Source organism: Haliotis asinina, chromosome 2 (assembly GCF_037392515.1).
Source record: "Haliotis asinina isolate JCU_RB_2024 chromosome 2, JCU_Hal_asi_v2, whole genome shotgun sequence".
Taxonomy (NCBI): Eukaryota; Metazoa; Mollusca; class Gastropoda; order Lepetellida; family Haliotidae; genus Haliotis; species Haliotis asinina.
In genome coordinates, this window is record NC_090281.1 from 28,482,267 (window position 1) to 28,508,265 (window position 25,999).

At 40.9% G+C, this 25,999-nt stretch overlaps 3 protein-coding genes across 3 annotated transcripts in view; 1 reads left to right on the forward strand and 2 right to left on the reverse strand.

The window, feature by feature from the left end:
- The window catches only part of LOC137273523 (uncharacterized), a 156,023-nt gene extending 147,023 nt beyond the window's left edge, over positions 1-9,000 (reverse strand). The window contains exons 1-3 of the mRNA XM_067806249.1: positions 8,869-9,000; positions 3,902-4,023; positions 1,810-1,907 (exon numbers count right to left, since the gene is read on the reverse strand). Of these exons, the coding sequence (XP_067662350.1) occupies positions 1,810-1,907; positions 3,902-4,023; positions 8,869-9,000 (352 nt within the window). The remainder of the gene's footprint in view (positions 1-1,809; positions 1,908-3,901; positions 4,024-8,868) is intronic.
- A 3,596-nt stretch (positions 9,001-12,596) lies between these two features.
- LOC137273525 (GPI-anchor transamidase-like) lies at positions 12,597-23,555 on the reverse strand. Its single transcript, XM_067806251.1, has 9 exons — positions 23,443-23,555; positions 20,953-21,098; positions 19,699-19,834; positions 18,935-19,046; positions 18,410-18,506; positions 17,506-17,623; positions 16,527-16,637; positions 15,703-15,884; positions 12,597-15,105 (listed from the first exon to the last, which is right to left on the reverse strand). Exons 1-9 carry the CDS (start codon positions 23,533-23,535, stop codon positions 15,033-15,035), a joined length of 1,068 nt encoding a protein of 355 aa, XP_067662352.1. The 5' UTR covers positions 23,536-23,555; the 3' UTR covers positions 12,597-15,032.
- Positions 23,556-23,756: 201 nt separating this feature from the next.
- LOC137273527 (uncharacterized) overlaps positions 23,757-25,999 on the forward strand; it is a 66,100-nt gene continuing 63,857 nt past the window's right edge. The window contains exons 1-2 of the mRNA XM_067806252.1: positions 23,757-23,935; positions 25,290-25,494. Of these exons, the coding sequence (XP_067662353.1) occupies positions 23,876-23,935; positions 25,290-25,494 (265 nt within the window). The 5' untranslated portion in view covers positions 23,757-23,875. The remainder of the gene's footprint in view (positions 23,936-25,289; positions 25,495-25,999) is intronic.

Consider the following 25,999-nt stretch of genomic DNA (forward strand, 5'->3'; position numbering starts at 1 on the left):
CAGTTGTCCCTCCCAACACACCCGTGTCCAGATTCCCTACAAAACTGCTAATGTCCAGCTTCCCCTTCCCACACACACATGTCCAGATTCCCTCCACAACAACTGATGTCTAGTTGCCCCCTCCCAACACACCCGTGTCCAGATTCCCTCCACATTCACTGATGTCTAGTTGCCCCTCCCCACACACCTGTGTCCAAATTCCCTCCATAACAACTGATGTCCAGTTGCACCTCCCCACATACCTGTGTCCAGATTCCCTCCACAACAAGTGATGTCCAGTTGCCCCCTCCCCACACACCAGTGTCCAGATTCCCTCCACATTCACTGATGTCCAGTAGCCCTCTCCCAACACACCTGTGTCTAGACTCCCTCCACATTCACTTATGTCTAGTTGTCCCTTCCCCACACACCTGTGTACAGATTCCCTCCACAACAACTGATGTCTAGTTGCCCCTCCCCACACACCTGCGTCCAGATTCCCTCCACAACAGCTGATGTGCAGCTGCTTCCTTCCCACATACCTGTTTCCAGATTCCCTACATAATTACTTATGTCCAGCTTCCCCTTCCCCACACACCCGTGTCCAGATTCCCTCCACATTCACTAATGTCCAGTTGCCCCCTCCCAACACACCTGTGTCCAGATTCCCTCCACAACAACTGATGTCTAGTTGCCCCTCCCCACATACCTGTGTCCAGATTCCCTCCACAACAACTTATGTCCAGTTGCCCCCTCCCCACACACCAGTGTTCAGATTCCCTCCACATTCACTGATGTCCAGTAGCCCTCTCCCAACACACCTGTGTCTAGACTCCCTCCACATTCACTTATGTCTAGTTGTCCCCTCCCAACACACCTGTGTCCAGATTCACTCCACAACAACTGATGTCCAGTTGCCCCCTCCCCACACACCTTTGTCCAGATTCCCTACATAATTACTAATGTCCAGCTTCCCCTTCCCACACACCCGTGTCCAGATTCCATCCACATTCACTAATGTCTAGTTGCCCCCTCCCAACACACCTGTGTCCAGATTCCCTCCACAACAACTGATGTCCAGTTGCCCCTCCCCACACAACCGTGTCCAGATTCCCTCCATAACAACTGATGTCTAGTTGCCCCCCTCCCAACACACCTTTGTCCAGATTCCCTCCACATTCACTGATGTCCAGTTGCCCTCTTCCCACACATCTGTGTCCATATTCCCTCCACAATCACTGATGTCCAGTTGCCCCCCTCCCAACACACCTGTGTCCGGACTCCCTCCACAACAACTGATGTCCAGTTGCCCCTCCCCACATACCTGTGTCCAGATTCCCTCCACAACAACTGATGTCCAGTTGCCCCCCTCCCAACACACCTGTGTCCGGACTCCCTCCACAACAACTGATGTCCAGTTGCCCCCCTCCCCACATACCTGTGTCCAGATTCCCTCCATAACAACTGATGTCCAGTTGCCCCTCCCCACACAACCGTGTCCAGATTCCCTCCACAACAACTGATGTCCAGTTGCCCCTCCCCACATACCTGTGTCCAGATTCCCTCCACAACAACTGATGTCCAGTTGCCCCCCTCCCAACACACCTGTGTCCGGACTCCCTCCACAACAACTGATGTCCAGTTGCCCCCCTCCCCACATACCTGTGTCCGGACTCCCTCCACAACAACTGATGTCCAGTTGCCCCCCTCCCCACATACCTGTGTCCAGATTCCCTCACAATCACTGATGTCCAGTTGCCCCCCTCCCCACACACCTGTGTCCGGACTCCCTCCACAACAACTGATGTCCAGTTTCCCCTCCCCACATACCTGTGTCAGCCTGTGAGTCACGAAAACTTCCTGCAATGCTCGTTGACTCCAACAAATTCACAATAGGGTCAACACATCTAGACTTGACTGGATCATACCTGAAATCAAGCAGGATGGGATGTCAGTAATTGAAGGTGATAACCCACACCACACACACCATCAATAACACTTTACCTCAATATTTTCTATTCACCACACTCTACCTCACTACACACCAACTGGTCTGGAGACCAAACATATGGACGGATCACACAAACGCACCATGTTTCGCCAACCGAGAAGCATGCTTTTTCACGTGCGAACAGACCACGTGATCTTGACCACGTGGGACTCTCGATCAGTGTGTTGTACAGGATTGTTTGAGTAAGGTGACTGTTCGTCACGATTGTATTAGCTTGTCCAGGTAGGATGCAGTTATATAGTTAAATAGAATTTTGAACAGATAGTTCATTAAATTAGAAGTAGCCCATATGTAGCTGTGACAGAGCAGCAATCTTGGAATACTGATAGATATTATAGATAATAGAATTTAAAGTTTCATATTAAGTTTCTTTTCCCATTATAAGAGATTCACGTTTAGTTCCCCATGTTTGTTGGTTAGATTATTTCATACAGCTATAGCAAAGAGAATCACGTTTTGTTCCCCAAATAGTACACGACACATAACTTTTCAATTCCACTGCGCACCACCAACCATTCCACCTCATCACTCTCCATCAATCCTACCTCCCAATCCCAGTTTACCTCACCACCCTCCAACCATCTAACCTCACCACCCTCCATCGCATTCCACCTCACCATGCTAATCCCAGTTTACCTCACCACCCTCCAACCATCTAACCTCACCACCCTCCATCGCATTCCACCTCACCATCCACCATTCATCCACCTCACTGCCCTGCATCCATTCCACTGTACTTTACAGTCCACCATCCATCCCAATTTACCTCACCATCCACTATCCATCTCACCATCCTCCATTCATCCCATCTAAAAATACTAAATCCATTCCACCTAACCATCCGTCATCCATCCCACTTTACTTCACCACTGCATCTCACTTTCCTCTCTATCCACCCCACCTTACCTTACCACACTACATCCATCCCGCTTTACCTAACAATACAATAGGCCTGTAAAGGTTCGGAGTAGAATAGGCCTTCAGCAACCCATGCTTGCCATAAAAGGCAACAATGTTTGTCGTAAGAGGCAACTAATGTAATCAGGTGGTCAGGCTCGCTGACTTGGTTGGCACATAATTTCGGTTCCCAATTGCGCAGATCGATGCTCATGCTGTTGATCCCTGGATTGTCTGGTCCAGACTCGATTATTTAAAAAAAACACTGCCATATAGCTGTAATATTGCTGAGTGTGGCATAAAACCAAGCTCACTCATTCACTAACAACACAATATCCATCCCACCTTACCATACACCACCCATCCCACTTTACCTCACATGTTCCATCCATCCCACTTTACCTAACACCATCCATCCAGCTTACCACACACCATCCATCCCACTTAACCTCACACCATCTATCCCATCTTACCACTCTGCATTCATTCAGCCTAACCATCCATCCACCTCACCACTCTCCATCCATCCCACCTCATTATACATTATCTTCATTATCTCACCATACACCACCTATCTCACCTGTCAAAATGCCAACTTTCTCACCAAACACGATCCATCCTCACTATATTCCATCCATTCTACTTTAACCAACCTCACGGCCCACCCACCCACAAAACCAAACCAAAAACTCTCTTCATTCACAATGCAAAACTCTCTTTACTGTACCTCAGTTCTACATACCCAGTGATAACTGACACCCAACAACTGCCTACACTCTACACTGCACCCCAACACAAATCTATGTACCCAGGCGACTGACGGGATCGGGTGGTCAGGCTCACTGACTTGACTGACACATGTCATTGGTTCCCAATTGCGCAGATTGATGCTCATGTTGTTGATCACTGGATTGTCTGGTCCAGACTCGATTATTTACAGACCGCCACCATATAGCTGGAATATTGCTGAGTGCGACATAAAACTAAGCTCACTCACTCATTCATTCTATGTACCCAGTTAACACGAAGACCATGGTTCCATCTTCTCCTCGGATGAAATTGAAAATCTGCGAAGTCCATGTTGCCTCTCCCCATATAAACGTTGTACGCTCTGTGATGTGCCAGACTCCAGCAACCTAAACAAGAAAAACTGTATGACACAGGTGGATCATTGTTGCAATGATGGATCATAATGATCCATCATTCTTGTTTCTATAATAGTCATGTGAACAAGAATGCTGCCATTTTGTCTTGTGGCCATTCACATATGGCCTACAGTTCCAAATGTGTCACCAGACTAAGTGTAGAACTTTGTTACCGGAGTGGTGCACTTTACTGGGTACCCCTAACCTGATGGATCATAAAGAATCAGCAACAGACACAGACCCTGAAGCAAGTATATCCAAGAAAGCCCACAAAATGTGGAAAATGTGGCAAGTCAACATTTCCACATATGTATTTATATATTTAGTCTTACTGCACTTCGTAAACTGTGGCTTTGTAAACAAAATCTAGAGTGGACCTGACAATCCAGTGAACTGTGACAGTAGTTGCATGAGGTAGGTATAGCAGGGACAACCAAATAAGTAATTTAACTACTAGAGGTGTTCTGATTTCTAGTAACTGAAATAATCCAAGATCAGTCACCATGACCAATGACCAAGTAATCAATGACCAACAATTTTGAGCGTGAGTGAGTTTAGTTTTAAGCAGCACTCATCAATATTCCAGCAAAATGGTGGCTTAACAACGTTGGAACTACTGTTTTAGTGAGACATTTAATGAAAAAACATATCATAGAAGTTCTCAGGTCCTGGAAACATGTTTCATTGTTAGAAAATTCACTTCACTTGCTGAAAGGTCATGGCTGAATATCTTGTGAGTCAGTGAGTTTAGTTTTACTCCACACTCGGCAATATTCCTGCAATATGGCAGCGGTCTGGAAATAATCGAGTCTGGACCAGACAACCCAGTGATCAACAGCATGAGCATCGATCTGTACAACTGAGGGCCAATGACATGTGTCGACCAAGTCAGCGAGCCTGACCACCCGATCCCATTAGTCGCCACGTACAAGAAGCTCAGTTGCCTTTTATGGCAAGCATGGGTTGCTGAAGGCGTATTCTACCCCGGACCTTCATGGGTCTAAGAATCCAGGAGTTTATGTTCCAACAATTTAAAGTCATAACCATATTTTTTTTTCTTTTTCGATGATTGCTGGTAATAAAAAGGCAGATCTATGGGGGTTGGTGAGGCTGCACCTCACCCCACCCCTTTTGTCCAGATATATTATTACATGACAACTGCAACTCGGTGAAAAGCTGTATCCGCTAATGTAATAATTTTGTCAATCGAACCAGAGTTTCTCTCCTGTCACCTTTCAACAACAAGCTGATTCGATCATTGGACATGTGTTTTCGTAGTTCCGTTCTACACAGCATATCACACAACCTCACGTGATGTCTTAAACAACGTTGCACTCGACTCATAAATCAAGGGAGCTAACTACATTTGATTGTAATTTAGGCCCTTTCACAGATACGGTCTGTAAACAATCTAGTCGGGACCATACATTGTAAGATACTACTATTAGATCCTCGCAACCTGATAATCTACCTTGTTGGATATACTTTAGTAACCCCAAACCCCCCTCCCCAAGCACTTTCGTAATCGTCATTCCTGAAGCATTTTTGGTTTTTTTGAGAGAGAGAGAGAGAGTGTGTGAGAGAGAGAGAGACAGAGAGAGAGACTAAGCGTTAGTCGAGAGAGAGAGCTAAACTATGGTGGTCATGATGTGCAAATGTCCAACCTTGACTACTTACAAGCTGTTGAGATAAAGTGCCGGGTGAAATTAAATGCATACATTCAAACTGGATTTGATCCAAATATTAAAACCTTCCCCATACCTGGGTGGTCGGAACACTTCAATGACCGCATCACATGGTAACATTTCATTTAATTTTATATCAAGATTTAAGTGAGTGAGTGAGTTAAATTTTAAGACGCTTTCAGTAATATTCCAGCAATATCACGGCAGGGGTGCACCAGGTTTCGGTTTTACAAGTTGTTCCGGAGAGAAATCGAACCTGGGTTCTCCTTATGACGAGCGGACGCCCAACCTCTCGGTAACACCACGGTACTTTTTCAAGGATTAAAGGACATGTAAAAACAAATACCTTGAATAGATGGACACATACGGTGCCTATACATTGCGACCACAGACACTGCAAATGACTAAACATTAACAATAATTTTACTACAAAGATTCGTGCAACACTGATGACTGATCAAGAAAACGACATTGTCAATAAGAGTCATCAGAAGATGACATATCCCCCCCCCCAACCCCCCCCCCCCCCCCCGACCCCACATGTTTGAAAGAACAAATAATCTGAGAGTTACTCATTGTTTTTTCAGACTAGAATAAGCATCATTAGAAACCAATCTTTATCCAGAAAGATAGCTTTTGACACACCAGACAAGAGTCATCAGAAGATGACATATCCCCCCGGACCCCACATGTTTGAAAGGACAAATAATCTGAGAGTTACTCATTGTTTTTTTAGACTAAGTTTGAATTGTTTCCATGGAATTTATGAAAATTATAAATGCCATATATCTGTAACCAGCAAAGTCATAATTTCAAGATCTGTCTCATATATCTGTCAAGATCTGTTGAAAGACAAGGAATGGTTTTCCAGTTGTGCTTTGGAAACTAAGCCCACCCCTCGAAGTCCAAAAGGTTTCCATGGAAACCAAGAAAACAATTCATCACAAAAACCTTTAAAAACCAAAAGGCACCACTTTGGGGTCTGCCACACATATCTAGAAAGTTTTACTAACAGATATTAAGAAGTTTTTGAGTTCTACTCTGGAAAATGAAACACATCTCTCACTTTTCAGACTAGGTCCAAAACGTTTCCATGGAAACCAAGAAAATAATACATCACAAGATCCTGTACATAGCAAAACTCACCACCTCAGCGTCTGACTGATATATCAACCAAGTTTTGCAGAAAAATTTTGAATGGTTTTTGAGTTCTGCTCCGGAAAGGAAGCCCATCCCTCCTTTTTGAGACTAGGCCCGAAACGTTTTCATGGAAACCGAGAAAATAATAAATCGCAAAAACCTGTATATAGCAAAACTCACCACTTCAGCTTCTGACTGATATATCTACCAAGTTTTGCAGAAAAATATTGAACGGCTTTTGAGTTCTGCTCCACCCCACCAAAAGACTAACACCAAAATGTTCCATGGAAAAACTATATATATATAAACAAAATGATTACGGACGGACGGAGAGACGAGGCGTCAACTATATTCCCCAGCATTACATGCCGGGGGAATAAAAACGTATAACCAGGCAAGCATTAACCCTTTTTGTCCGTTCAGAGACCATATACATGTAATGGATATATCATAAAAGGTCTCTGGTCCGCCACAGTCCCTAAACCATACTACCCTATCCACAGTGGTTCGTATCACTGTTTGGACAGTCATTTAAAACATTTTTTTTAAAAAAAACATCTAGACTTTTGCAACAGTGTACTGATTTCATAAGCTATGACTAGTATATGTTTCAAATTTGAACGAAATCAGTGAAGAAATAGAGATTTTAGAAAATCCAACCGCTACACTCATTACATAAAGTATGTTTCAGACCCTCTGCACAACCCTAAGACTATCACCACGCCAGTTCTACATGTCTAGGTGCGGAAAGGCTAAACTCGCGCCGGGAGATGGGGGAGACTGTCTTCTTGACCCCTGACCCCGTCCTCCAATTAACGCGCAGTACCAAAGTGTCAGTGACAGGCTTGAGTAACGAGCTATTGTGAAACCCGACTACAAGACTGTCAAACTCACACTGGCCGCTGGTCTCACCATTCCCGGCATTCTTCGAGGCGACTCTAGAAACTCTGATGATGCCAAGGACGAATAATTTACAACACCAATCTTGAATTGTTAGACCAAAAACGAGAAATGGTCGCACGATATATTGTTGAATTGCATTCACAGTCAAGTGGCTGTTTGAATTAATAATACGGTTCAGAAAACATATACAGACCGTATGTAGTTATATGGTCTTTGAACGAACTGACACTATTCATTCTTCAATTGAAATAAACTTATTTTTCTCTGTGTAACGTAAATACTTTAAAAACTTGTAATGTAACGGTGAGCTGTAAAAATGAAATTCTGTGTTTCTCAGTAGTAATGTATTTGGCAAAAACTGAAACAAACACGGACATGAAAATTTGATACATTTTATACGTGTGTTGTGCCTTTAAATGCATTGGTCTTGAATGCACAGAAATCATAAATATTATTAAGTGCAACATGCGTGCGTCATTCCTTTTCTGGGACCATACGTTTGCAGTGTCATAGTTACTCACGATAGTAGTGTTTCTATAATGTTTGTAATTTTGATATAAAATATAATTTTCAAGCAAATGGTTTCTTATCCCCAGCACCTAGTTGTTGCATGAGAAAGTGCATTCGTAATAGCAAAAGTTAAAACTAAAAACCAGGGCCTCTCATAAACATATCGAGTTCTTGGACACAATCAATGTGATACACGGATAACGGCTTCACACAATGTAGGAAAAGAGGTCATACATTATGTGAAAATAAGTATTAACCATGGTGATAAAGAGGTTTAACTTCCCTAAATTTAAATATAATTTTAAATAAAACAGAAAAGGCTGCCTAGTGCAGATATGTTAAAGTGGTTCGTACAGGATAAAATGGTTTAACGTGCTGAAAAGACACTATCTCTTTTCACTAAAGTGACTTTTGGAAATTCTTGATTCCACGCCAACATAAAGTTCCTAAATTAATTAATTAATTAAGATAGTTTTTGTAAACAAATATCACCACTTACATAAGGTACTTCAACTGACCGAAGAAAGGGAGGCATTATATAAGAAAGAAAGATTTCCTTTCCTGAAAAAAACAAACATACTGTGATTTGTGAACTCACCTGAGAAAAATTAAAGTTTGGAGCGACAGGTATGTCACCCACCAGACACGACCCTCCTGGGTGGAGAGGGGACGCTGTCGATTTTCCCCATAATATCGCACAGAGCAGCACGACCGCAGCGCGAGCATCCATGTCTAACAGTAAACTCGCCGCTTTGGGCCAGGACAAGAATGGTTTGGCAACAGGTTGCGTTCAGGAGAATTGTTAGTGATAGCGTGAACACTCACGAGATGGCGTGTGAGCTATTACTATGTAAACAAAAGGGAACTTTACTAACAACTTCAAAATAAACCGTCAGTTATTTGTAATTATTCTTTTCGAAATGTTAGGTCGACAATATGTTAGGGCGGTGGTTCTTTTTTGCATTTTTCAATATTTTTTTGTCATTCGTTTGCAGTTTGTTAACGAGAAACCCATTGAATGAGTGGGTGAGTGTGAGTGACGCCACAATGGTCATATGCAATTCCAATGTACTGTCGCACAAAAATTCTGATTTTGATTTTAATGAGGAACGTGACTCAAATCAAATCATGTGCGGATTCAGGTGTGAACTGAACCCCTGGGAAGTATGTTTGACGTTAAAAGAAGCAAATAAATCGGAGGACTTAGATTGATAGACCTTTTGGTAAATTTTTGTTTTCTTTGGTTGTTGTTTAAGGTCACAGTCATCAATATCCTAGATATATGGTAGTGTTGTGTAAATAATCGTGTCTGGACCAGATAATCCAGTGATAAACGTGGCACTAACCTGACGCCGTTAGTCACAATTACGACAAGCATGAGTTGCTGAAGAATAATTCTAACCAACCACGGGTTGGTACATTTTGTATTATCGTACCTGGACGGGTGTGACTTGTTGCTTACAATATTAATCACTGGATGTTTGGCCAGGATCCATAATTTAAAGTGTGACAAAAAATAACAATTTGAGCACGGCATGTTTGGCCCATCTTGCATTAGAAACATTTTGTTGGTCTCTTGCTCCAGAACGGAACCATGATGACCCTGAGATTGTGATCTGAAGAACAATTACAACACTGGACAGAGAGATCCCTGTTTGGAGTTCAGTTTATGATCACAGGAGAGAAAAAATGGACAGTCGTTTTGCTGGTGATGGTCTTCGTTCGACTGACAGGTTTTAGAAGTTTTAACATGTTTTTACTCTTTGTACAGATACATGACAATCATATCCGTCCGTGTTAGGGAACTGGTTCAGTGTTTGTCATTGTTCCTCGACTACGTGTTTCGTGAAGGCGAAAGATGGCAGGATGTTCGATCTCGGCTGTCCAGTTTTAACTGACATGTTGTGTTTTGTTTGTTTGTTTGTTATTTAACCCAGCAATATCCCAGCAACACAACGACGATCATGATCAGTCATGATCACCGGAAGTTCGATCTACGCAACTGGGATACGATGCAGATGACATGCATTGACCAAGCCGGCGAGTCTGACCATCCGATCTTTTTAGTCGCCTCTTATGACGAGAGGGCGCTGCTAAAGATTAATTCTAATTTAAAAATAAGGGAACTCATGAAAGTTCAAGTGTTCCTACATTCGTTTCCACATTTATTCACAAGCTTTGTATTGCGCTGAAAATTTGAAAATACAAAACGAAACACAACACGCTCCCTTATTTGTTTCCCTCAGTATATACAGTGTCTTACCATAACACTTATTTCTCCCGAATGATCATTTCTTTACAACTAACAGATAAAATTTGTCAGATTCAACTAAGAAACATAACAATGCGAAGGACGGTTTGTTTTAACATCAATGCATTCAAGTAGCTTATTATCGAAAGGGCGCCTTTCAGCCTGTACCGGGTTAGTATCAGGAATTCTGTCCATTTTCTTTTATCATTTCAGTCTCCACGAATGGTTCCCATCAACAGAATAAGATTGTGCTGTTTCACTCTGTGAATTAACGACCTTGAGCCCGGGAGTTGTTCCCGAAGTTTATAAACATCTCAACTTGACCTTGCTGATGAAGAGGTCAGATGTCAGGGTAAATGGTCTCTGGAGTTTGTCTTGTTAATTGCTGGTTCTGGATGTCGGTCCACATGTTTATAAACACCGATACAGATCGGCCCCGTCACGTGACTGACTGTTATGAAAAACCACGTGCAGGTGCTCCACGTTCAAGGGTACATGTGAACTTAAGTATGGGTTCCATTTATCAGATTACAGTTAACAACTGGATGTCTTGAGACGCGATTTTCTTTTATCGGAATATGTATTTCATAATTGTTTTGTTTCACGGTTAAAGAATCTTTGATATATCTACTGGGCTTGAGATCCAGAAACAATGAAGAACTGTCAAGTGATTGTAAAGAAAACGGAAGGAATATTGTGGCAGGGGACATCAGACATAGGCTTCATGGGCTGTACCAATGTTGGGAATTGAACCCGGGTTTTCGGCGACCACACACACAGCTGACAGTTTATTGGTGGGCGGTGGAGCAAAGCGTTGGCTTGTGACGCCGAAGACCAGAGTTCGATTCCCCATCTCAGTTTGTGACCGTACGTGTTGTAGCTACTATTTTAGCATTAGAAACCCGAGAATGCTCTAATCAATACATTGTAGTCTTCGACGGCATATACAGAAATAGGACAATCGACGAAAAGTAGGTGCTGAATTCAATATATCCATCAACTTCTGCAATCTATTCAGAACTTACAGCGACTGCTACTTGAAAATAGACGCCAAAACCCACATATAAGCATGTTTCAAAACAAATGAATTAACCCAGAAAGATTCGGGCTTCAGTGTATCGTTTGGATATGATGTCCCCGACTTCACTTCGAGAATGAAACAGTACAGTGAGTGTCGAGTCTAATAATACACTTACTGGACAGCTGCCTGGATATCAGCCCGCAAATATCTGGGTAAATGAAACAAGTGATTGATAGCATGAGCAAAACTCTACGCCGTTTCATAGATCACTCCCGTATATGCAAACCGCATGCAGTCGGGTAAGTCGTCTCAATAGTCGTCTGATTGGGTTTTGAACATAAACAGTGCTTGGTTTAGTTATTGTTAACGCAGTACTCCGCAACATTCCAGCTATATGGCGGCGTCCAGGCAATCCAGTGATCAACAACATGAGCATCGACCTGCTCAAATGGAATACGATGACATTTGTCCACGAAGTCGGCAACCTTCACCATCCGCGCACTTGAGTTTCCAATTGCGACAAGCATGGGTTACTGAGGACCAATTCTACAATGAATCTTCACGGGTCTCGTCTGACCTTTTACAGTCCATGCAGGCCACTACGTAACTGAAGGCCCCTGCCACTTCCGGCAATGTTAGATTGACACGCAAAAAAATCGCACAGCAACTGAAACTTCTGTCAGGCGTGTATGAATGAATGAATGAGATAAGATTTATCCCTATTTTAGCTATATTCTAGCAACATCTCGGCGGAGGCACCAAAAATGGGCTTCGCACATTGCACCTTTGTGAGGAATGGACAAACGGGTCTTCCGGGTGGTTACCTTACCCCACCCTTATACCCTGGGTGTGTATGAAGAGATTCTCCAAGAGAGATGTTCCACATTGCTCTCATACAGACTCTGACACAATTATGTTAACACTGAAGCAATTCAACAGTATGAGGCAAGTCGAGACTAAATGAAGACAATTCCGCCTCTACTTTTTATAATCCTCATTGACATGTTTCTGCTGTTGTTAAATCTGGCTGCAAAATAACGATAACAAACAACTGTGAAAATATTAATTCATCTTATTGCCAAACCACGTACAGTTATAGAATGTACAAAATATGTGTGCAATGTAGACATGAATGCTTCAAGGACCTGTTGCTTTCGAACTAGTCGATCTATTTGGGTAAAATAACTGGAAAGGCTGATGAAGAACACTCTCCAGCAACACTCCTAAGATCAGTTGGTGTCACCAGTCTACAAGTCATGTAGCCCTAGAACCTTTTGACCAGCCCCCGTATGATTGGCAGATTTCTGTGGGATCAAGTGAAAAAGGATATCACAAGCCCTAACATGATCTTGCGAGGCGAGGTCAAATCAGAGTCAATCAGGTGAGGTGAATTGGAAACATTTTGCTCATACGATGACGTACAGGCGTGGGTGCTTTGCTGCCTGTACTCCGATTCTACCAGTCCTTGATGTACCGAGCACCAGTCTCGAATTTATTATTCTGAGAAGGGCTCAGTGGTAGTAAGGACCTTGGAAGCACTTGGTCAAACGGACATTACTCTCATTTGCAAAATGAATTGCAAGGTCGTAGGTGAGAGAGAAGACAAATGTTATGGCTCCTCTACATTAAGTTTTGTTCAATATCTGAAATGTCTTCATGACACAATTCTTGAGCACAAAAGTGGGAGTACATCTCTTTTTAATATCCATTTGATTGCCAGTCCAACAACATACAGTACACAAATGTATAATCTTGGGAGAATGTTTATTAAAACACCCACATTTCCTGTACTCCTGTGCCAAAATAAGTCGGTCAAATCAACATTGGTTTAGATAATCATACCAGATTCTTTCAAATGTTCAAGGATTAAATATAGTCTAACATACTGATAACTAAAGGGGTCATTTTACAAGATCCATAACAGACTTAAACATAGAATTCCAATGTTTCAGGAAAGTTTTAATAATGCCTCTTAGAGCAGCTAAACCTAGTGCTGCTGCAGCTAAACGCACGTTAAAAAATCGTCCACTCCATCCTGCTATTTACAGCTGCATGTTTATTAAACAGTGATATCTTCAACCCATCAGCAATAAACATAAATACAAAGATATGCACATCTGCTTTATGTACATGTATATAGATATATGCATGGTTAATGACGTATATAAACATCTGGATCGGTTGAAACATACATTCACATGAAACCAGAGACACTCTCATACACAGCACCTCATCACAAATATGGTGCGTGGGAGGTATGATTTAGTGTGATTCTTCACAACATATATACATTCACTCCGGGACAGGGGGACCACCTGAACCTCACTTGTAATCTTTCTCACACACACATGTATGCACGTGCACACACAAACACACACAACCACTCAGAGGCACTCTGGAACCTCATATTACAATGAACACAAGTGTCCTCTTCACCACAATGGCATGTTATAGTGTGATAAAAGACATTTGTTTCTGATGAAAGTGACTTTAGTTTTATGCACCTTTCTGCTATATTTCAGCAGTCTCACGACAGGGGACACCAGTAATGGGCTCCACTTTTGTGTGGAAATGAACCTGGGTTTTAGGTGTTACAAGCTAACAAGTTAACCATAAGGCTAGTCGCTGCTGCACTGCTCCTGTTTGTAATGTAAATTGTACAAATATCAGTGAACAATGCAGTTGGGAGATGTAATATTTCACCAACTCTGTATATAAAAAGTAGAAAACAGTCTGGCCATCTGAGATAAAGCACAGACATTCTTCACAATGTGACAAAGGATCATTGCATTGAGTGGGACTACCACTGTACCATTCTCTGTGTCTCCAGTTCTGGAATCTTAGCAATAATACTCACAGAAATCGATAGATTCCTATACTTTTTTGCAATTTTTAATTACCAGCCCTTGACTTTCAATAACCAATTTCTTAATTGCCTTGCTGTCTAATGAACCAATCAGTGAGAGAGTTACAAAACAGCCTCAATGTTACATTGGTAATATCAACATGATGGCCTCCAACCACTGATTAAAATAGAGAAATTCAGTAAATATGCAAGAGTGAATGACAAGCCAAGAAGAGGCCTCAAATATTTCTTTGTCCATTACAACTGGTCTCTTTGTCTTTTTGGCTTTACAAGTTACCTCCCTTACCCACTGTCTTATCTCCACGTTTAATTGGTCAGTAAAATGTTGTTTATCTGAGGCAGGTGATCTACGACTGATCAGATGGTTCATGTAGATATATCAAAATGCAAACATCACATATATGGATGATTCCATTGTATACCTGGATGACAGAACAATTGATTTTGAGTCAATATGAAAAATTAACCTCATTGCAGAAGAGACAATATTGCACTTTGTCACAAAAAATACATATAAAAAATTACTGGTTCATAAATGTTGCCCTCCTGATTTTGCGGAGAACAACTAAAGGTTTGAACCTTGACATCGGTTCTGTTGTGCCAAGGTTTGTGTACATGGACTTCTCAAAATGGCATGGGAAACTGTTCTGCATACTTCATTCCTTCCTCAAGGGCATCTGTAGGACAGCCATCTTTTCTGAAAAATAGTGGGCTTCAATATTAGCTTGAATGGTTTCAATACAGGTGAACATTCTTTAAAGCAAGAGAATACACTTATATGCATGGGAATGGTCTTAGTGAAATGACCTCGACCACAGCAAAGGTTCATAAATGTGGGGAAAAACTTAAGATAAATGCCAGTTGTCTTCAACTCAAGTAAACTACTTCTAACAGAATAAATGTTTTTTAATGTGAATGAATGACTTCAAAAACAGTGCATGCTTTTTAGTGAGAGTGAATAACTTTCATGTGGGAGTGGGAGTGAATGTTCTTTCATGTGACTGAATTACTTCAATAAAAAAGAACATATAGACACATAACAATGTTTAACAAACACCATATATTTCATACTATCAATAGGTTAACAGCAATAACCATACCAAAAGTACAAAATGTCAATTTAACATGCTGTCTAGATAAACTGACCTACAAAGAATAACTAAATGGCTAATCTTAATGCAAAACAGAAAAACAACAACAAAAAAAAGACCTACAGTCTATTCATAGAAGCAAACATGACAAATTGCTGGCTTGATTAGTAAGCTCACATCGCATCATCCCAAGCGTCACTCACCCACAACTGTCCTGCTTCTTGTCTAGAGACACATTCGTCAGGGTGATAGTTTCAGGTAAAATCTCCACATTTCTGACACTGCCGAAGAAGTCTGTGAGTGGCACCTTGTCTGGGTCTCGCTTGAATAGGTCTTTGCGGACACTTACAGTAGAGATACACTGGCTCTTGGGACACACTCGCAGCTATAAGTTAATAGCACCAGTTTAAATGATAAAATCTTTTCATTCAAGTTTTCAATAGAGAAATGTCACTTTCACATATTCAAGTTTGTTGTTTAATGGCCCACTTAACAATATTCCAGTTATGCAGCAGTGATCTGCAAAGAATTAAGTTTTTTTGAGACAATGCAGAGATCAGCATTATGAGCACTGATCTATGCAATTGGGAGACGATGACATCTGTGAAACAGGTTGGCAAGCCTGACCACCCGATCCTCTTAGTCGCCTCTTACAACAAGCTTGGGTTACTGATGACCAATTCTAACCTGGATCTTATCTAACCTATATACAATATATCACAAACTGTCCGATGATCTGTCAATACAAACAGGACCACATTCTTTTTATCTGATGATTTCGGATCCTGTTCTTTAACCTGTATTGTTAATTAACACTGTACTCAACTATGTTCCAGTAATATGACAAAAGCCTTTAAATAATCAGGTCTAGACCTGACAGGTCTTGACCACAGATCAATATTGTGAGCAAATACTACTATCAACCAAGGTAAATAAGTCTGACCACCCCGCCCATTCAGTTGCCTCATACAACCACCTAGGTTGCTTAGGACCTGTTCTAACCCAGCATCTCCTCAAGGGTACTTACAAATTGTCCTACTGTCTGTTTGCCAGAAGGATTGACTTTCTCAAGGAACTCCAAAGCATAGTAAGTGTATCTGTCAATGACGTACACACCAAGAGCTGGGTCTACATGATGCTGAAAACACAACACACAATGAAGGACATGATAGTGAGTTAAGTTTTACAGTGCTTTACAGTCTTAGCAAACAATCTATTTTCACTTTTGAATTTATTGACATTGTACAGATGTAGATAGTGCCACATTCACTAGGAGTGTTAGATTTACTTTGGTGATCATGTGAAAATGAGGAGTGATTTGGGTTTTACGCCGCACTGTGGGGAACACCAGAGATGGCTTCAGATGCGGGAAGGATGTAACTCACAACAGTGTTGAGAGTTATAGAAATTGGGGCCTTGTAATGTAGAGTTATTCAGCAAGTCTAAACAAGTGGCTGACATCATGGAATATCCATTATTGCTACTTTCAAAAGTTGTAGGAAATGAATAAACACTGTTTGACAATAAGCATGAAAGTTAAAATCTCAAGATTACAAATAAAAGCTTTAGGGGGTCCCTAGATTAAGAAACCTTTGAAAAAGGACTCTAAGACTGAACACTATTTTAGTGTGCTATTGTTTGATAGGTAACCAGCAGAAACAGTTTTCAAGAAAAACTACTTTGTACATTTTCAGAGCTTTCTTTTGATATTGATGTTCATTCAGCACAAAGATTTATACTGACATGTCTCTCAGTGTATTAAGGAAGCTGTCATCGATTAGTTGTGTCCACTTCATTCTGGCTAAAGTGAGTGAGTGAGTTTAGTTTTATGGCACACTCAGCAATATTCCAGCTATATGGTGGTGGTATGTAAATATTCTGGACAGATCCAGTGATCAACAACATGAGCATTGGTCTGCCTATAGAGATACCCTGGTAGAGGGACATAATTTTCTGTTTAGCAAGACCCACTATGTGTGACACAACCGTTGGCAGCCATGACATACCGACAGGGAGTCCTCGCCGATCTTGCTGCTGGCTACAGCCAGGATGTTGGGGGAGTAAAACTTCTGGAACATCGACTCTGCCTGACATGTATCAATCATGAAGAACAGCTCATGGTATCTGAAACCACAAGAAGCAAATAATAGACATTATAGAAGAAAACTTTACACGGAAACTTTAGGGATTACAATCTCTGATTAATGACACAAAGCAATAATCTGATGAAGATACTAACGTATCTGATGCTATATATATTATTATATATATAGATTATGTATGTTAATGCTCTTGAGCTTGCTGGGTTTTCAGGCGAAGTATTGTCTCTTGTGACTGACTTCAGTCCAAACGAGTTATAATTGTGTTGCAGGCATATACTGTTCCCTGTTCAGTGCCACCATAAGCAATATTCAAGCTATATGTTAGAGGACGGCACTGACCACACAATCTAGTGATTGATATTATGAGCAACAATGCACATCATAAGGATGCACTCGATAAAACAAGCACAGAATCTGACCACATTATCCATTTTGTTGACTCTTACAAGCAGTGTACTATGAGGCCTGGTCTAACGTCTTCTCCCTATGAGATGTATGAGTCTGGAAGACACAAAATGCAGGCTTTGCCCCGTTTTGTTCACACCAGTGTTAGAAACCTTTCATAAGACCACAGGACCAGTGTGTGGACAATAATTTTTGGTCCTGACTGTACACCACACGTCCAAAAACAGCAGCATTCGCAGATCTACTTAACTATCAACACTTTTGTATTCATTTGAACTTTTAACATCTTTCAAATTTTAAAAAAATTCACCGGCCACGAGGATTCTGATCATTTAGTGATCCTAATTAATTTTTACTTGTCAGGGACCACAGGACCAGTGTTAATTTCACACACTGCACACACCTGCGCTTCGTCCACATTTGCTGGAAGGCATCAGCCAGCTCTACGTTCGACACCTCCTCAGCATCTTGGAACTTGAGGAAACCATCTCCTCCATGTCCTGCAACAGATAGAGGTAGAATCCTTAAGTTCTGCTAGGAATTGTGATTCTTACACATCTGTGGATGAGAAACCGAAGTAAGAAGTCTGGTAGCAGCGAATGAGTTTAGTTTTAGGCCCCACTCAGCAATATTCAAGCTATATAGCAGTGGTCTGTAAATAGTTGAGCCTGGACCAGAGAATCTACAGCATGAACATGCCTAAAAGTGGCATAAAACCCAACTCACTCACTAATCAGGGATAACTCACCCACAGGTAACTAATAGATAAAGATAGCAGGTGTTGTGGGCTAGCCTTATACTTTGCCTGTTACACAGAACACCTGGGTTCGATTGCCCACATTGGTACAATGTGTAGTGCCCATTTCTGGTGGCTCCCATGTAATATTGAAGGAATATTGCAAAAAATAATCATTGTAACATCCTGTACCTGTCATATACACAAGGATATTGCTGCGTTCATCTGACAACAATCGTTTTGATCGAGGTGTACTGGGTGGTAGACGTCCTGTCAAGACCCGGATGAAGTTCTCCACTGTTACCTACATAGACAACACAACAGGTAATGCAGGGTAGCCTATCATAGACATTAGACATGGAACATAAGGTGTGAGTGACCAACTGGGTCAGAGCGCCACATGGATGTGACCAACAGGATCAGTGTGTCATGTGGACGTGACCAACAGGATCAGTGTGTCATGTGGATGTCACCAATTGGAACAGAGCATCATGCGGATGTGACCAACTGGATTAGAGTACCATGTAGATCTGGCCAACTGGATCTAAGTGTCATGTAGATGTGACCAACTGGATCAGTGTGTCATGCAGATGTGGCCAACTGGATCAGAGCGCCACATGGATGTGACCAACTAGATCAGTGTGTCATGTGGATGTGACCAACTGGATCAGAGCGCCACATGGATGTAACCACCTGGATCAGTGTGTCATGTAGATGTGGCTAACTGGATCTGAGCGCCACATGTGGACTTGAAAAACTGAATCAGTGTGTCACGTGGGCGTGACCAACAGAATCAGTGTGTCATGTGGGTGTGACCAAATGGATCAGTGTGTCATGTGGGTGTGACCAAATGGATCAGAGCACCACATAGATGTTACCAAATGGATCAGATTGTCATGTGTTTGTGACCAACTGGATCAGTGTGATGTATATGTGAAACAAATGCATGACCTCACCTCATATCCACGGTAATCCACCTCCACATCATCTCCGTACACGTTGATATGCTGGTTAGCATTGTTGAAGACTGTTGCAGGACGGGGGTTCCTGGGATTGCATGCCATATCATCTGCCACCATCAGGATAATACGACTGGCAGAACATACATGGCATAAAGTTTGTTAATTGTTTGCATTACGGTTACACAAAATGTACACAGTTCAGGGTTTGAAATCATTGTTAAAGAACTGTATTTCATTTTTCGTTATATGGCAGCGGACTGTAAATAATCGAGAATGGACCAGACAATCCAGTGATCGATTGCAAGAGTACTGATCAACACAACTGGGAAATAATGAGTTGTCAGCCAAGAAAACAACCCTCCCACCAAATCCTGTGAGTAAAATATCAGAGAAACAGCGCTCCATTTTGACATAACACTAATTTTGATTAGCATGAGATGTCAGCTAAGGCTGACAGTGACTTCTTTTCACAAATTTTAGCTGCTTTCCAACTAACAATGTGCCGTGTGATGGGTGAAGTTATACAGTAGGTTTATGCCACTTCCGGAAAATATGCAACTTTATAGTTGTTGCAGACTTTTGATGATGTTGGGTAAGTTTGGATGCCATGGTGGTAGGAGTGATGCTAGTCTCAAAATGTCCCAGAACTTACTGCAATGGTGAATTCTTAAATATTTCTACCAGCAGTACATTCAAATGAAATATATCACTATTTCATGTGGTATGAAATGTTGTTGTGTAATTTGTATATGTAAACAGACGGCACAGGCCGTGGTGTTTCTGCTTTTCTGATTTTTTCACATGCCACAAAAATACAGAGTCCCAGTCCCATCAACCTAGGATGATTTTTAAAATATTTTGTTGGACAAAAGATCTATTGAGTGATAAAACTAGCGTTAGACAAAAATAATGAACTTTACAACTTGCAGAATACAAAGTTCATCCATGGTAATCTGTTCAGAGCAAATGACTAAAGCCTGAAATCCGAGACTGAGAAACCTGTTTATTCACAGCTGTCAAGTAACCATCATGCTTGGGGATGTGCCATGTTCACCTCCAATCGAGTTGGTTCAATTGTGATTGAACTAATTAGTGTGAAGCGCTTCAGTTAGTACTAATGAGCGCACCATCTTGTGAACCAGAGACCATAGGCCGTCTCGCGTACATGTTACATCTGGGACTGACAATGTCATGGGGGTGTAGTATCAACAAATATTCCATGATCAAAACCGTTGAAAAGAATTCTACCTGTCTGGAATCCCAAGGCGCTTGACACTCCTGTAGATGGAGAGGACATTGGCAACATGGCGGTAATTAAACCAGAACCGAGATGTGTCCACCAGCACTGCCCAGTTGTTGGTATGACCGCTCTTGAAAAACTCCTCCACCTTTTCCTACAATGATGACAAGATGGAGAAATCATGCAAGACTATCAAACTCAGTGACATGGTTGATACAGTGATGCTAACCCTGAAAGAAATGAAAGTGGAGTCATGCCTTGCCCAAAGCAATTCTCGAGCCCTGAAGGTGCGAGCTGGGGGTGAGCGTGAGAGCGTGAGAGGGGACAGGACCCTTTTGACGATGGGAGTCTGGTAGAGCCTCCTCTACAAAAACAGATTTAGTCTGCTGGAAATATGCAATTTCTGGGAATACTTAACCAGATAATTGTTAACTCAAATGAACATATTCGAACGGCTATTTACTGAAATTCTTTCAAATATTCCAAATTTATAAACATATTTGTATTTTCTAAAAAACAGAGCTTTTTAGAGACAAATTGGAGAGTAGATTTTGTGTTTGAAAATCAGAATAACTCATCCAAAATTGGATCGGCATCTCTGCTGATGCATGCAGTCATATAAATAAGTTATACATCCATGCTCATGATCTCAATCACCTAATCATCTCATCTACACGTCATTATTAACAGACCTTAGTGATACCATGGTGTAGCGTGCTTTCAGGGTAACAGCGCAAAAGAAGATCATGAACATTATTGCGTATCAATAGATTATCAAAAGTGTAATTCCGTAAATATGTATCACCTCACCTGTCATAAATTTATTGTTAGAATATTCTGTTTCCGCTGGTTTCCAATGCAACGTACATTTTGTGTCTTGTCTGCAAACACGAGTGCTAGAAGTGACGCACCATGTTTTTGGGTTACTTGTTATTGTGCAGGGTCACGCCCATGTATGGAAGCGCATGTGATGCATTCTTCTCCATTGAAATCAACAAATATGTGTCATTTTAAGTAAAAGCCAAGCAAACTGGTATTTTTTTTTAATTACTTGAATGCTGTTTTGTGGAAATTGTTAAAAATAAACACATTTACAGGTAAGTTATTCAATCATTTGCACATTTGTTGGTTTCACTTTAATTTCAGACTCGCTGTGTGCATGTGCAGAGCGTGTAAAAATATCTACTGGCTAAATTCCGCTATGGTCGTATGTTTACCGATAGTGTAAATACACTCAAAACAAAATGATTAAATAATAATTATTCACGAGTGACAACTGTTCATAGCTGACTAATATATTGATTTGCTTATGCCTTTCAGTTATTGATGTCCTATTTTGGTTGCAGCTGCATTAGAATTGTGTGTTTTGTTAGTTGTGAGAAGGGGATGTGCAGGAAGGACGCCTCTGAACGGTGGTGGTGAGATGTGTTTATGCAAGAACTTATTAACATAAATTAAACTATTTATTTCACTACTCCTGGTCTTTGGTGCATACAAGTATAAAAATAAGTTGTAAGAGACATAAAACCATGTATTTGGTTTGATTTTTCTTTTTCTTTAGAGTGAGTTAACACTATCGGTAAACGTGCAATCAAAGCGGAAGTTGGCCAGTAGACATTTTTACACGCTGTGCGCATGCACAGTGAGTATTAGATTAATGTGAAATTGACGAATTCATTCTTGTCTGCATGGCCTGCCATGGCAGGGACAATAAAACCTATCACGTCTGCGCAGTATAGTAACATCGCAGTAGTATGAACCAAGAGATCACAAACCTGATATGAATTCGGCAGCATGAAAAAAAAAATATGTACGAGATGACCAATTCAGTGTTTAATGCTTTTTTTATTATTTCATCACAATATTCCATTCAAGTCATGTGACATTTATTTTTGGCTTCTCACTGACGATGGCCCGCTTGACAAGTTGTGAGCATTATTTCAAAAGTCATGATCACATTTATGAAGGTTCTCAAAGTGCAATAAGTAACTAAAATTCTAGTGTAGAACGTTCTTTGACAGAAATTTTGGTCACAACTTCCGTGAACGTTGCACGTTTCACACATTTTGTGTTCCAATTGCGACGGAAGCTTCTGCACATGAGACGGTGTTTACAGGTGGTGCTGTCATCTCACTGTACGCAAGAAATTTCGGGGAAAAGAAATACCCCGAAAACATGGTACGGCACGGTACAGAAATGCCAGTGAATGCATGTGGGCATGGCTGCTCTAAACGTGTTAACTTGACTTAGAACTGTTTCATATTTGCAGACTCCCTGACACAATTTGGGTCACATATTCAGTGAGTAGCCATATCTGAGTATCCAAGTTAAAAGTCTCAGCTACACTATTAACGTTACTGCTGGCACCAAGCCAAAATCTGGTCGTATCACGAAATTAGGTAACTTCGGACTTTTACATCAGTTACGCTTGAACTTTTCACAGCTAACATACATGAACTAGTTCTGCATCTGAATGAAGGCACACCAAACATACTTACATCTCTATTACATGTCGCATGCTGAATGAAACTGACAGAAACCGCAATCGTACAAATTACAACAGCCGCGATACGCTTCCTGGGAGCCGACATATTGAAAGTAGTCCGGTCGATGCACTGACAAGTGCCCTGCATTTCCAATAACACTTTTGACGCCGACAACAATTCTCCGAACTGACATAAACCCGACAATATAATAGATTTTCAGGTTACGGCATTATATTTGGTTATGAATCATTTTATCTTCCATTTCAGTCCACATGGCGTGGACCTATTTTCTCAATGAAAGTTATATTCCTTCCGCCATGAACGATGTTTGTTGTCCTTAGATACAACCTGGGATATCGTGGAACTGGAAGTCGTCTGACACGATTTTAATAAATTTGTCAAAATATCATCCCAAGCGAAATACGTCCGCTGTCGCAGCGGCAAGATGACGACCGAAGATGCAAAGACATACCTCTCCAAGAGGGAAATTCCACGTTTGTTCGAGGTAAGAAATATTGTCAGCGTTTGACATGTAGGTCTGTGGACTGTTGTCAAAGCATGGTGATTAGTAAATAAATGTTTAATTTCTTCAAGACGTCCCTATGTTTTTACATCACAATTCAAATTTTCATGTTGATTATTTATCAAGAGTCTTTAGTCTTACTTTTCAGATTTCAGTGCATACAAAATAAAACCTACGTAGAGAAACAAACGTTAACATCACTGTAACCGGGACATGTTTTTGTTTCGTTTGAGACATATGTTTTCTGTGTATTTGTCGTGACTAGATCAATAATCTACTCAACATACCCATAGCTTACTTGTTTCAGGGGGGTAGTGGTTATATTTGCAGACAAATTAATCCATAACTACGCAAGATTATGATTAATCAAGACTGATGAATGGATTTTCAAAGTATTCGTTGTCAGCGTTTTTTCTGTACAAGAAAGAGGAAACCATTCTTTTGTTTCTGCATTAACAATACTGTTCACATGTTTCAAAAAGAAAGACAGCTATGACAATGAGCTAGTCAGTGATATAGTGTGAACCTAGACTGAGCCTAAAGAATTTCAAATAAAGTGGGTGAGCAGTCTCCTGTTGAAGCTATACTACTCCTGTGTACTGTAAATGTTCACTCTTTTGATAATCACTTCGCACAGAGACATTTTTGACTAAAGACATTTTGACTAGTGCACAGTCAAGTTGTCACATTTATCATGCCTGGATATACTGAGACCAAAAACATTTTAGAATAATGACTGTGCCAGTATATTTTGTTGTAATTATCTAACTAAAAACTAGCTCAAATACTTCAGGGGCCCGTTTCACGAAACTCTCGTAAGCCTAAGATCTCGTAACTTTTCTCGTAGCATCCATAGCTCCTGTGTTACAGTATAGCAGGTACAATGGCTACGAGAAAACTTACGAGATCTTAGGCTACGAGCGTTTTGTGAAACGGGCCCCAGGCCTTACATGAAACTGACACCATTCTTTCAGCCAACTGACACGAAATAGAACTGTGATATAAAACCTACATAATTATCATGTACATGTTCCCATATATTGGTTGGGTCTCTGCAAGAATAAAGGAATTTTGTGTGTTATTGGTAATATTTTTAACCCCTAAATCTTCTATTTGTAACATTAGGATCTTCGGCTAGATATATAAGGATAAAATTACTTCCCAACTTATTTTGAATTATCTTTACCATGGTTACTTTTCATGAATTATGCAGATGAATATTGAGAGAGGGTATAACTGAACACCAGTTGAATCTGTCAAAAATCACTGCCTAACTTATAATGAACGTGAAAAAAATGCCTGCTACTGCAGACACTGAATACCTATGTGACTTCAGAGTTTGATGACGGGGCTGATGTTCCATCGGCCGACGGACCACATCCAGTATCTTCTTGACTGTCTTGAGAAGGTCAAGAACAATGGACAGGTCACATGGAACATGTTTGTGGAGTACAAGCGCTCCAAAACACCACTTCCACCCATCACACCTGAGAATGGCAAACGTCCTGGATCTCGAGGGAGGAGGTCAGCCACACCAAAAAGTAAGACCTCCTTACCTGTCATTGTCCAAAATGCTTAATACTAGAAGACTGTAGGTGCCTGCAGTCATATATTGTAGCATTGATGTGTTGAATGGTTACTTGTCACGTCTGGTTGTCAGTTTTATCCATATTTGTGAAATTTTGACACATCAAGGGAGATAACTCCCTTGGTATTGTTTTTGAGCATTACACTTTTGTCAGATAGTCTGTGCATTTTTTAAAAAGGAAGTTGTGTTACAAGTGTTCAAAAATAAGTGTAGAAATACAAGAAAGAATATCATAAGTCTAATGTGGAATGAGAGATTGATGAAGTGTTGGGAATTTGATAAAATCTGATAATTGATGATTGGATTGTTACAACTAATGAATTGTGGAAAATTTATCAAATTTTCCTGGTCATGTTTCTTAATGCACAAAAATGAAAAAACATGTAGTTCTTTCAGTTCTTTTTGTATTTCGCACACAATGCAGTTGCAAATTTCTCATCTTTACACGATGACTAGAA